Here is a 14,760-nt window from a genome sequence, read left to right as displayed (position 1 = left end):
TCTCATCATTGATGTTTCTCTCTCTCTCCCTCTCCCTTCCTCTCTGAAACCAATAAAGATATTTGAAAATAAGTAAATAAAACAACATTGACTCATGCATGTGCGATACATATAAAGCTCTCACTGGCACCAATCACATGCATGTGTTTCAATCTGTCATTGTTTCGTGAATTTCTCCCTCTCCCTTCCTCTCTGAAACCAATAAAGATATTTGAAAATAAGTAAATAAATAAACATTGACTCATGCATGTGCGATACATATAAAGCTCTCACTGGCACCAATCACATGCATGTGTTTCAATCTGTCATTGTTGATTCGTGAATTTGGTTGAAACTTCTATTATAGAGAAAGGGCAAATGGCGATATTAAAATATTTCTTCTAATTAATTTCCTTTCAATGTGCACAAATCCATGCACTGGGCCTCTAGTAAATAAATAAATACTATATTGAACAAATGAACAATTTTATATATGATTCTTCAGGTAGAATCAGATAGCTAAAATGGTTGTAGCAGAACATTTTATGAGTCAGTTTTACCTCTCCAAAGCTCAGAGTCTTTAAGACAATTCACTTCCATGCTTATTTCTTAGTCCATTGAATCTGTATCATTGTAACTTCTAAGCTAGAAGACCTTCCACGTTACCTTTTTATCTATTTTTTCCACCTGCAACTATTCCGTAAGCTTATGGATATAATAGTCAGTTTTTATTCATTTGGCAAACTCAAATTTTGAGTATTTACTACATCAGTTTATAAACAAGTCTGGGAAGAAAATGATCCAGTTTTTACCCTCAAAAACAAGAGTAGGAAAAGCAAACACAAAACAACAATTCAAGGCATAGTGAAATGGTTGCTTAAAAGTGTATAAGTAGCTTGCTGTGGGCGTTTAATGTAAGAAGAAATTAACACTAAAGAGAAGATGGGGCCTTAGAGAATATTGAAGAATGAATAGAATTTTCCTTTTACAGAGTGAATTAAATTTTCAGTCTCAAAGGGGGAAAAGGTTATTTTATTATAAGACAACTAGAGGCCCGATGCACGAAATTCATGCAAGGGCCTTGGCCCCAGCCCCCGCCTGCCACCGCTGCAGCCCCCACCTGCTGCGACTTTGTTCGGAAGGAAGGACGTCCAGAAGGTCATCCAGTCTAATTAGCGTATTTACACTTTTATTATTATATACTATAGGCCTGGTGCACGAATTTGTGCATGCATGAGGTCCCTCGGGGTGTCCTGTGGAGATTGGGCCCCAGCTCGCTCCCCCAGTCTCACAGCCCCTTAGCCCTGCCTTTGCCTGGCGCCACCCCCTCACCTGCTCCACCATCTGCCTGCGGATTGATGGATCAGGGCCAGGCACCTCTGCCACCACCGCTGGTCACCGTCAGCAGGGTGATTGGCAGGGCGATTGGGCCCCTGCTCACACCCACCTTGGCCTGGCGCCGCCTGTTCACCTGCTCCACCATCCCACTGCAGTCCCACTCTTGTTGGGGCCCATTGGGGCCGGCAGCACCTCCACTGCTGTCTGCTGCCAGCTCTGTGTTCCACACCACCCCCCTGGTGGTCAGTGCACGTCATAGCGAGCAGTAGAACTCCCTGTCAAACTCCCGGTGGAGGGGACAATTTGCATATTAGGCTTTTATTATGTAGGATGATACATAAATATGTGAAAATATGAAAATTTAGGATTTACTTAAAGATATAATAAGATATTGTCTGGAAAAGCAGGCTGTGGATCTGATCTCAATACCACGGGGTATTGAGAAGGAATAGCCTTGACCAAGCTTCAGAGGATTTTGTTACCTAAGTCCCCCAAGGTAATGGATGCCTAGCAACCTTACATTTACATAATTAAGTTGTCCACTGAAGTTATTCTTCCCACAGCAAAGATCTGCTTCAAGCCAACTGCTCCACTTACATAGAGAAGCACTTGATAATGTTCTTTAAATAGAAGTATAATTTACATACCATAAAACTCACTCATTATAAGTGTACAATTACTGATAAATTTAACAATAAATTGATAGAGTTGTGCAGTCACCATAATTCAGGTTTGGAACATTTTTTCATCACCCCCAAATTTATTTTGTACTCTTTTGCAATCAATTCCCACTTTCACTTCAGTCTCAGACAAACTCTGGTCGGTTTTCTGTTCCTACAGATTTCCTTTTCTGGATACTTTGTATAAATGGAATTAGGCAATATACAATCTATTGTTTCTGGCTTCTTTTACTTAGAATTGCCCTTTGAGATTCACCCATGTTATAGAACATATCAATAGTTGGTTCCTTTTTATTGCTGAATTGTACTATGCTGTTTGGATATAACATATTCTGTTTATCAACTTAGCAATTGATGAACATTAGGATTGTTTCTAGTTTGGGGTTATTTGGATAATGTTGCTATAAACATTGGTATACAAGTCTGGATGTACATGTGCTCTCATTACTCTTTAGTAGTTATCTATAATAATAAAAGCATAATATGCTAATTAGACCGGACAGCCGAACAACCCTCCGGACATCATTCCATATGAAGCCTCCGTGGCAGGGGCCGCGGCAGAGGCTGTTAGGGGCAATCAGGCAGGCAGTCGAGCAGTTAGGGCTGATCAGGCAGGCTGGCAGAGTGGTTAGGGGTAATCAGGCAGGCAGGCAAGTGGTTAGGGGTGGTCAGGCAGGCAGGCAGAGTGGTTAGGAGTGATCAGGCAGGCAGGCGAGTGGTTAGGGGAGATCAGGCAGGCAGAGGTGGTTGTGGGCGATCAGGCAGGCAGGCAGAGGAGGTTGGGGGCAATCAGGCAGGCAGGTGAGTGGTTAGGGGCGATCAGGCAGGCAGGCAGGCAAGTGGTTAGGAGCCAACAGTCCCGGATTGCGAGAGGGATGTGCGGGATCGGGCCTAAACCGGTGGTAGGGCATCCCCCCTAGGGGTCCTGGATTGCGAGAGGGTGCAGGCCAGGCTGTGGGACATCCCCCAACCCCCATGTATGAATTTCGTGCACGGTCCTCTAGTCTAGGAGTAAAATTGCTGGGTCATATGGTAAATTATGTCTATCTTTTTAACTTTCAGTTTTGTTTTTTCCCTAAGTGGATTTACCATTTTACATTCCTGTTGCTAAGATTACAGTTTCTTCAGATCCTTGTTACCATCAGTATTTTTTATTATAGCTATTCAGGTGTGTGTATAGTTATTCTCATATTTCATTTTGGTTTTCATTTTGTATTTTGTAATGATTGATGGTGAGCATATTTTTCATGTTCTTATAAGCTATTCCTGTATTTACTTTGGAGAAATGTATTTTCAAATATTTTGCCCACTTTCAGAATTGAGTGATTTTTTTTGTCTTATTATCAAGTATTAAAAGTTCTTTATATATTCTGAACACAAATTATCTGCCAAATACATAATTTGTAAATATTTTTTTATAGTCTGTGACTTGTCTCATTTTCTTAAATGATGTCCTTGAAGAGCAAAAGATTGTAATTTTAATGAAGTCCAACTGATCTTTCTGTTTTTATGGATTGCACCTTTGGTGCTAAATCTTAAGAAATCTTTTTTTAAACCAAGGTAATAAAGATTTTTATTCTACAATTTCATCTAGAAATCCTTTATTTGAATTAAATTTTGTGTATATAATGTGAGGTATGGAGTGAAGATCTTTTCCCCTCTTATGGATATCTGATTTTTACTGCACCATTTGTTGAAAAGACTTTCCTTTTTCTATTGAATTGTCTTGACACCTTTGTCAGAAATCAATTGGCCATAAATGTAAGGCTTCACTGCTGAATTCTAAGTTTTATCCCAGGGATCTATATATGTCTATCTTTATGCCAGTAATACACTGTCTTGATTACTGTAACTTTAAAATAAGTTTTAAAATCAATTATTGTAGTCCTCCAACTTTGTTCTTTTCCAAAGTTGTTTTGGCTATACTAGCCCTTTTCATTTCCATATAAATTTTAGCATCAACTTGTCAGTTTCTGAAGGAAAGCTTACTAGGATTTTAATAGAGATTATATTGAAATCAGATAATATGTGGAGAATTGCCATATTAACAATATTTCATAAACATGAATTGCCTCTCTATTTATTTGAATGTTCTTTAATTTCTATTTAGTGTTTTCTATTTTTAGGGAACAAGTCTTGTTAAGTTGATTCCTAAGTATTATTTAAAATTCCTGTTAATACTATTGTGAATGAAGTTGTTTCTTAATTTCATTTTTGGATTACTTGTTCCTAATATATTGAGATGTTATTGATTCTTGTATGTTGATCTTATACCCTATGATATTGATAAAGTTACTTATTAGCTCTAGTAGTTTCTTTGTACATTCCATAGAATTTTCCACATATAGGCTCATGTTGTCCACAAATACAGTTTTATTTCTTTTTTTTATCTTTATGCCTTCAATATCTTTTTTTTATGTAACCTCATTGCACTGACTGGGACCTCCAGTACAAAGTTGCTTAAAAGTCGTGAGTGCAGATATCCTGCCTTATTCCCAGTCTTCCCAGTCTTTAGGGAAAAGATCCTATCTTTCACCATTATATGGGAGCGGGGGTGGGGGAGTGGGGGGGATTAGGTTTATGGTTAAGTATGCAAAATACAGAGTTTATTCTTTTGTTATTATTTATTAATTAGTGTATTATTTTGTATTACAACTGTAGACCTACTTTTGCCTACCCATGAATATGATGTCAGCTATATCCCCTTTGGGTAGTGTCTTGTCATTTTCCTTTAGCTTGAAGGACTCCCTTAAGTATTTCTGCTTGCAACAGAAATTGTTGAGTTGTTTATCTTGGAATTCTGTATTTTTTGCTTAGTTTTTGGAGGCTAGTGTTTCCAGATAGAGAATTGTAAACTAGTTTGTTTCTCTTTTCTTTTAGCACTTTGAATATATCATTCTATTGCCTTCCAGTCTCTTTTATTTCTGTTAAAGTCATGATTAATTGTATTGCTTTTTCCCTGTACTTGATTACTCATTTTTCTCTTCTTTCAAATTTTTCTCTGTCTTTGTCTTTCAATTATTTGAATATGATGTGTGCAGGAATGGAACTCTTTCTGTTTATCCTACTTGGTGTTACTTAAACTTCTTGCAGGTTAATATTTTCCATCAAACTCGGGCATTTTCAGCCATTATTTCTTTAAATGTGTTTTCTTTCACCTTTGTCTCGATCCTCTCCTTCTATGATTCCCATTATGTATTTGTTGGTAACCTGAAGCTCTTTTCATTTTTCTTCTGTCATTTGTTCTCTGTATTCTTCAGACTGGATGGTTTCTATTGATGTATCTTCAAGTTCACTGATTTAGTCTTTTGCCCTTCTCAAATCTGCTGTTGGGTCTGTGTAGTAAGTTTTAAAATTGTATTTTCCAAGTCTATAATTTTTGTCCTAAATAATTTTTCTTTCTATATTAAATATTTATTTGTTGTATCATTGACATCATATTCTCCTTTAATCCTCTAAACACAATTTTCTTTTATTCTTTTGACACATTTAAATAGTTGTCTTGAAGTATTTTGTTTGCTAAATCCTATATGTGAACCCATTCAGAGACATTTTCTATTGACTGTGTTTTTCCTCATTATGGATTATATAATGTTTGTGTCAAAATATAGACTTTTAAAAATAATATTTTTGTAGCAGTTCTGGATTCTGATTATTTTTTTCTTCCCTGAAGGGTGTTTTTATTTATGTTTTGTTTTAGTCTATAGACTGCATCTCCCATGGTGTCTGCCTGCTGATTTCTCTGCTAGGGTTTACCCTGTATCTGCATAGCTTTGTTGTTAGTCAGTGATTGATCAAACGTTGTACTCACACACTCTGAGCCTGTCTGTGCTGATGGAGTGGTTTGTGGGTGGGGGAACAATTCGGGGTTCAGGACATGTTAAAGTCTGTACCAGTTTTAACTTTCTGCTGGGCCCACGTGGGTCTCCCCAGTGGGATAGCTTCCTAGTCAGCCAGGTGTATGCGGAGAGTCTCTAGGCCCTCTCTGTCTCTCTAGTTTCCATTTTCCTTTAAATTTCCTGCTAGACCACTAGTCTGCTGCTTACCCCTACCAAGGCCACACTTCACATTACCAGAGCTGGACACTTCTCTGTTCTTTTCCTTTAATTTTCTTTTTTTAAAAAATATATTTTATTGATTTTTTACAGAGAGGAGGGAGAAGGAATAGAGAGTTAGAAACATCAATGAGAGAGAAACATTGATCAGCTGCCTCCTGCACACTCCCTACTGGGGATGTGCCCGCAACCAAGGTACATGCCCTTGACCGGAATCGAACCTGGGACCCTTCAGTCTGCAGGCCAACGCTCTATCCACTGAGCCAAACCGGTTAGGGCAGCTTTTTTTTTTTCAATAACATCACTTGTTTGGGGGTTTTGGCCTCCCCTTCAAATCAAGGCAGCCCTCTCTGGTGGCAAAGCGGCTAGTTGTCATGGCCACCCCCACCCTGACAGAAAGAACTGTGTACTGACTGAGCTGTGGGGGAGCAGGGGCAGCACCAAGCAAGACCCCCCGAGTCCCACTGTTCTCACGCAGAGCTCAGCAGTTTTTCATGAATAAAAGCTTCTCAGTTTGCTTGTGATTACTGAATTTTCAGAGCCACGAAGTTGTTTTTGACAATTTTGTCCAGTTTCAGAGTTGCTTCTTGGGGATAAGACTTGCTGAGTTACTTATTCCCCCATCGCTGGAACTCCTGTCTCACCTGGCGACTTTTAACATGGCAGGTTCACTTACTGAAGTTCCACTTATGGCACCATTCTGTGGATCATTTGTACCAAGTTGGTACAAGCTTTGGGTCTCTGGGGGTCAGAAAAGTCTGTTCACCATTCTCTCCAGTCTGTCCACCTTGCTGTACAACCTGTCATCTTAATCCTGTTTGGTGTAAGGAATCGTACACTTCAGCAGTGGTTGCCAGTAACTTTAGTGTGCATCCCCCTCTTTTGAAAAGCACCTAAATGGCATCTGACACTGTAATGTTGAATTTAATAGAAGTTTACAAACAAGTTATTTCCTGATCTCCTTTACAAATAAAGATATATAAAGAATCATATTTTGCCTTATCCATAATACAGAATGTTTAAATGGTTAACATTTGTGCTGCAGTATAGCTCTATGGCTCATGAAAAACGAAAGCTATCCGCGATCTGGGCAATGAGATTCATCGCCAATAGTCACTAGCAATTGCACACAGCATTTTAATATCAGCGAGGTCTGCAGCCAGCAGTAAGAGCTGGTGTAATTGAAAGGCGTTTAGGTGCAATCATTCTGCTGTTTGTTCCTTGCCAGGTTCAACATGGGATTGTGTGAGTATTTGAAGAAAACAGCAGGTTTTTCTTTTATATCTTTGAAACATGTAAGAAGGGTAAATACGTGCTTAAATTTAAGAAACGTGGTAATTTGAAAATCATATGGCTTTAAAATAAAACAGTATTGTATTTGTCTCGGTTGATTAAAGCTTTAGGAAAGCTACTCCTTGGTTACATGTGAACTGATAATTCTGGTCTAATGTTGCCGTGGTAACAACTCATGCTGATATAATTGAGAACATCTTATACATCCTGGTTCGAATATTTTCTCCCTGCCATTTTGAGTTGTTCTAGTGGTATATGAAAGAGGCTAGGATAACTAGCTGGGAAGAAATCAAATCTAGTTGGACGCATCTTTGGCATTAATTTGATGTTTGCTAGTGGTATCTATCTCGTGCTGTGCAGTGATGCTTCGCTTCTAGGGGCTTTTCTTTCTAAAACAATAGGCAGCTCTTTTCCTTTTCTGTGTGCTGCATGTTCCAGTGTGTGTGTTTACACCATCGGCTCCCACCTCTAGAGATTAGCATAGCTCCCTTTGCTGCTGGATTGTTGTTTTGAGCAATATGTTTTGGAAAGGTTGGTTTTCATCATGAGTGGTAAGTATGCTCTCTGAGACTCTGCAGCTATGTATTTTTAAAAAAATATTTAATTATAAGAGGAAACATGTATTTTAAAGGAGTGGTTGTAAAGCCGGAGCTACAGTGAATTACAATTTCTGCGATGCTTTTACATTTAGGCATTATACTAATTTGCTATAAAATCCATTAAGAACTGTAAAAATTAATGCTGTTAATAGTCACTGTAAATAATCAGTTCCTAGATTGCTTTAGGTTCGATTTGTTATATTTATTAGGTACTGTTGCTATTAATTGTGTTATAAATTAGTGAGTGACAAGACCTACCATCATAAGAGGAATGTTTTTGTATCTAATCCTGAAGATAAACTTTCTTTTTATTAGCTATGTCATTCTAATATTTTTAGTTAGCTCCTTTTTAATTATATAAAAAATACTAATCTTGAATAAAATGTTGCTAACATTTTATTGACTTATTGGTTGCTTTTTTGTATAGTTCATTGAGAAATAGAGATTTAATGATGAAACAAGTAGGTACATTTTGGTTTTGGAAGCTTTGTTAAAATTTTTCAGAAATAATGTTTTGGGAAAAATAATTTGTTAGAATAAGTACTCTTGTGATAATCGGTTTCATTTTGTTTTTATAATATGGCATATTTTTAAATATTCTAAAAATGGTTTTTGAGAAAATATACTATAGTATATACTACAGTTTATCATAGGGTGAACACCATTCACTTTAAGCCAAACCTGCAGCTAAAAATAGATATCCTGTTGTTAGTGTGAGAAATATTTGCTTAGAGCATAATTCATTAGTATCTTTTGTATTCACTAAAAAAAGAGGATATTTATAAGTTAATCTTTGAATCCTATTTTTTAAAGGCAGTGTTATATGGTTTTTCTTAAAACAGTCTATAATTTATACTTGAAAGATTTGGAATTGGAATTTAGAACCCGAGAGAGTAAAATTTTTGCTGTATGATGATATAAGTCAAAATAGATGGACCTTTCTTCCATAACTGAAGATTACCTCATTATTGCCAATACATATTTTTATCCTGCTATAATATAACATAAACCGAATCCTCACTGTTATATATTTGTTTATGGAATGATATTAGACATTAAAGGAAAATTTTACATGCAAAATATTAAGAATTAATTGTTATTGTTATTCTGTTATTTTCCTGTTAGTAGCTAGATAATTCTGGTCTAGTGTTTTAAATTTGGGCTAATATTACAAAATCAACATGTTAACATTCCTTAGGCTTTCTATGGATATCAAAACTGAATATACTTGGTTATCATACTTAAAACATTAGATTTCTCCGAATCCAGCCAATGTGTGTTTTCTCTTTGAAAGTTCAGAATATAACAGAATCTTTAGATAACCACTGTGGTGTTGTAGAGGTTTTACAATTGAAAGTGTTGGTTTTAGCTGAAGAAAATTGTTGCTGCTTCTTTGCTACTTTAGTTCTCCTTCAAGAAAGCTATCAATTAGTCAGATGATGTTTGATAGACTTGATCATATCGCCATGCCCTTGTAGCCTTTTCTACTACAGGAATCAGAGCAATCACAAATAGACATTCTGATTTTTCCAGGATTGTTCAATTTTTACTCATGTTATAAGTGGATAAATGTTTAGCTATTTCAGAATGTGAAAAATTACAAATGGAGTGTAGTTTTCTTTGTAGAAATAAGCAAATGCTAAGTCTAGAGCTGTACATGTGGTACTTGTGTACATGTGGTACTCTTTTTTATTTAAAAAGCTATCCCTTTTCTCCTTCCTGCCTACTAAGTGTTAGTTTTCTTAGGACTCTATCTTTGTCCCTCTTTTAATGCTACGGTCTCTCTGAATGATTTCATCCATGCCCACATTTTCATTGGTTGCCTGAACATTGAATTCAAAACTGAATTCTCTTTATCCCAAATCTGCTCCCTTTTCATTGATTCTGATGTTTCTTAATGATCCCACTGTCTATGCAGGAGCTTAAAACAGAAGCCTGATAGTCATTCCTAACTTGTTTCTTACCCCCCAAACATGCACACGGTCATTAATTTCTACTGAATCTACATCAGAAATGGGCTCGGAAATCCATTTTCTCTAGTCTCACTGACACTGGGAATGCTTTTAGATCAGGATTCTGTGCCTTTCAATTCGACTGCAGGAACTACTTCACTGTCTCTCAGCCTTTCATTTTATATTCCTTCCAACCATTTTCTGATCATTTTCCGTGCTGCCATTTTTTAACTCTACACGAAAGTTTTAGTTACTCCTGTTGTCTCTCAGATAAAAATTAAACTGGCTTTATTTGCATCTCATAAAATTCTGATCTGGTCATACTACACTACATCACTTATTATTTCTTGCTACCTTTCTGTATTTATATCATATCATAAAAATTCTGAAAACCACATGTGCTTTTTTAGAGCCTTTGTCATCGACTTTATAGAGTTAGGTGATCCCCCTGCACTCCCAAAGCAAGCTTATAAACTGTAATAATTCTTTATATTGTAATGAAATTATATACTAGCATGTTAGTTTCCAATCTCCAACCTTTGAACTTCTTAAGAGTGCCATGTTCATCGGTGTATTTCCAGTAGTTACCCCAATGCCCCAAACACAGTGATGAACTCATACATTCTCGTAGACTAGATGAGTGACTAAAAATTACCAAGTTTTACATATTTGAACACTTCTTATCATTATCAATAAAAAATATCAGCCATTTAAATTTTTTTTGGTTCTTATATTTATCATAACATACATATCATCATTATAGCAACATTCCAAAAGAAAACTCTGATTGGTCCACCTGTAGTTAAAGCAGATCTTCAAAGAAGGCATTCACCTTTATGACTTACAGAAAGTTATAGACTTGAGCACAGGCACTTAATTAATTCCCCTGTCTAGATCTTTATTGAATATGAAAGAACACAAAAATGGGGAAAACAGTGCATCAGTTCTGAAATTAAGGAAGGAAACTGAAATGGAGTGTACAGTATCAGATTGATGAGCAGACACCAAAGTTTAACTAGCAGTTTTACTTTGAGGAGCTTGCTTCATGGAAAAGAAATAAATAGTAGTTTCACCTCACGAACTTGGAGGGATGAGGCTTATAAGAAAGACTGTTAGGGAGAGAAGTGGCAGACCCAATATGCTGATTACTTTCATGTAAAACAGTTATAGTGGGACAACCAAAAATTCGTTACCTATTCCATTTGAAAAAAGTGGCTTTTCTTCTTCCAGATGTGACAGGGCTCTTCTGTGAAGTGTGGTGGATGTCACCCCTAGTAAGAAACCCTCTAGTCCTGCCTTCATTCCCACTTTGGAAAGTCACTGGATTATTTAACTGATAATGTAAATATGTATCAACTAGCAGATGTGAGAAGTTGCTTCTGACACACCTGAATAGGAGATGAGAGGGTCCACCTTACTTGGGGGACATTTGAAAGTTCTGAAAGGCTTCTCATTTTTATGAATGAATAAGCAAGAAAAGCAACAACATGGAGCCTATGAAAAGAGATTGTGCATCATTGAAGGATAAAATCACAGCCTTCGTAGGAAGAGACTGAAGTTATGTTTAGAAAATATTTGGGGGGGGGGATTTAAAAATAAGAAATTATAGCTAGCATCTGTGTTGAATTCTTGAAATTTTCAAGTGAACATGGAATATAACACAAGTAACTAGAATGAAAAGAGAGCTGGTTAGGAGGCAGGAATAGAAAAGAAGCAATAATGATACAAAGTAAGGTATAACAAAATGAACCAGTATAAAGTTGCATTAGAGGCAGTAAAAATTGAAATAATCACTGCAGGAAAGGAAATGAATGATGTGAAGAACTAGCTTGACAAAACCTACCAGAATGTAGGGGAAATGGACAGGATAGAATTTTTGAGGTGAAAGTCAAGTTGGATAAAAATAGGAAACTCTACAAATTGAGTGAATAGCATTCCCAAAGAACAGGTATTGACTAATAAAACAGAAGCAATGATAAATCATATGTATTTGATTAGGGAAACCTCTTAGTTGAAGAAAAACCTACATTTGTAGATTGAAAGAACTCATTGAGTTTTGACAAAGATTAACAACAACAAAAACCCAACAGCTAAATATATCCTGATGGAAGTTTTGAACTTCAAGAATAAAAAAAAATGAATGTCACAAACTTTCAAGTCTCTTTGCCTCGTATACTTCACACAAAGTTTCTCTTATACAGAAAAAGAAATCCAAAAATTGGAGACTTGATAATTAGAAAATCCTTCTAGAGCAAAGATTAATAGATCCAACAGCATCTAGGAATGCTTAATAAAATATAGCAAGCATCCCTCTAAATCAGTGGTTCTCAACCTTGGCTGCACATTAGAATCACCTGGGAATCTTTTTAAAATCCTGATTTCTTGGCTTCATCCTCCAGAAATTCTGTTTTTTTATTATGGGGTGAGACCACAACATTAGTAATGAAGAAACAGAATCTATTCAGTATCTATGTATACTTTACAATGTCTTTGTTTTCTTATTTAATAATACATCTCCACATGTCAATTTGTATAGATAGATCCAAATTATTCTTTCTAATGATATGGATGCAGCAAAAGTTACTCAACCAAATAATTTTGAAAGGAAATGGCATACCTGACTACTCCAAGGAGATTTTCGTACCTTGGTAACCAAAGGGCTTTGGTGTTAAATGGCCTCACAGAGACAGAAAACAACTTCTTTGATCCATGCGACGAGGGATTTCTTAGACCCCTTTATAAAGTTAGGATCCTCAAAGGATTACAGCCTCAGTAAGAGAATAGATTAGAAATTAAACCTCTCTGCTGACCTGGGAGAAAATGAGGAAGCTTGTATTTCTTGGCTTGGCTTCCAAGGGACAGGGGCGGGGTGTGCATTCATGTGTGTGGGATGCCTGCCCTGAGAGTTTGTGATCAATTGCCTCTCCTCCAGTAGATTTAGGGTTTTAATCTGTATTAATTGTGTGGTCCAGAATTGCCAATAATATAAAGCAGTGATTTTCAATCTTTTTCATCCAGTGATACACTTAAACTAATTATTACAATCTTCAGCACACCAAAAAAATATATTTTGCTGATCTGACAAAAAGAAAAAAAAGGTATAATTTTGATTCATTCACACCAGGTGGCTATTGTTGTATTGACTATGGCCATTTTTTAATTTGACAATCTAAAGGAAAAGAGGTCGGTGCCCCTAACTACTAATAAATAGTCATGTATTGCATGATTTAAAAATTCTTGCAGCACACACACAACAGCAGTTGAAAATTGCTGAGATAAAATACATTATTACAAGAGTCCCAGGCTAGTAACATTCACTGGATGCCAGGCAGAAGCTAATAGAAAACATCTTCTAGTCAAGCCCTGTAGGTTTCTCAGATAAAAGCCCCCCTGGAGTCCGGCCAGCATGGCTCAGTGGTTGAGAATCGACCTATCAATCAGGAGATCACGGTTCGATTCCTGGTAGGGCACATGCCTGGGTTGTGGGCTCCATCCCCAGTGTGGGACGTGCAGGAGGCAACCGATCAGTGATTCTCTCTCATCCTTGATATTTTTGTCTCTCTTTCCTTCTCCCTTCCTCTATGAAATCAATAAAGATATATTTGTGGGGGGGAGAAGACCCCCTGGACTTTGAGTTCACAATCCCAAATCAACACACACACACACACACACACACACACACACACACAAATTATATTCAGCAGATTCAACAAGATCAGACCCTCCTAGGAATATCAGAGAGTAGAACTGTTACATACAAATTACCATTTAAAATGAATAATCACATAAAAAAGAAATATAAATTAAGAGAAAAATTGTATGCACCTCTTAACAGAGATTCAAAATATATAACACAAATGGACCCATTTAGAGGAAGCAATTATAAATATAAGATTTATAGATATATGTAGAGAGAATTCGCATCCAGTAATTGGAGAATACACAGAAATATATAGAACACTTACAAAATTTATAGTACAACTAAAAAAATATATTAAAAATATTTTACAGAATAGATATACAGGCTATGGTATCTGATCATAAAGCAATTAAGTTTAATGAATAATAAAAGACTAATTAATCAAATAAACACACAAATATTATATCTCTGAATTTTAAAAGTTCAAATAACTCACAGGCCAAGAATTAACTCAATATAAATTTAAAATTCAACTATGCATCAAAACTTTTAGGGTGCAGCCAAAATGGATGTAGAGACAAAAATTTTTTTGAGTGAAAAATTTTAAAGGAGAAAGATATTCATGATGCAATGTAAGTATTCAAGTAAACAAAGAGTAAAAAGCACAGTGTGGTTAATCAAAAGAAGAAAAATATTTAATAAAGGCATTAGCAAAAATCAGCATAATAGGAAATAAAGATACATGAGAGCCAAAGATCAATTCATGGAAAAGACTTAAAATAACTGATTAGAACTACACCCATTTAAGATGTAATCAGTTAAAAGCCTTACTCAGGCTTATTAAAATCAGGACTGGACTGTTTTACAATCAAATTCTGGGAAATATCCAAAGAACAAAAATTTCAATCTTGTACAAAATCTTCCAAAAAATTGAAAATAAGAAGATATTCTTAAATTTATTTGACTCTAGTATAGCTTTACAAGTAAAGTGTGGAAAAAGGAAATTAGAAACATTTTCTCTGAATTTAGAAATAGGAAAAGAATGCTCATTGTCTGTTTCTGTAGTGATAGCCATAACCTGTACATTAAGACAAGAAAAAGACAGGAGGGAACAAAATTGTCATTACTTACAAGTGATATGTGATTGTCTATATAGAAAATTCAAGAGAATATATGAATGTTATTTTATAATTAATAATCTGGTAGCATTGTCAGATATAATAT

General features: G+C 36.1%; 1 protein-coding gene across 1 annotated transcript in view; it reads left to right on the top strand.

Moving 5' to 3' along the window:
• The first annotated feature begins 7,564 nt into the window (after positions 1-7,564).
• PRKACB (protein kinase, cAMP-dependent, catalytic, beta) overlaps positions 7,565-14,760 on the top strand; it is a 54,280-nt gene continuing 47,084 nt past the window's right edge. Inside the window, 1 exon segment of the mRNA XM_005865699.2 lies at positions 7,565-7,896. Coding sequence (XP_005865761.1) covers positions 7,890-7,896 — 7 coding nt within the window. The 5' untranslated portion in view covers positions 7,565-7,889.

Source organism: Myotis brandtii, unplaced genomic scaffold, assembly GCF_000412655.1.
Source record: "Myotis brandtii unplaced genomic scaffold, ASM41265v1 scaffold21, whole genome shotgun sequence".
NCBI classification, from domain to species: domain Eukaryota; kingdom Metazoa; phylum Chordata; class Mammalia; order Chiroptera; family Vespertilionidae; genus Myotis; species Myotis brandtii.
This window is presented reverse-complemented; position numbering and strand designations above follow the sequence as displayed.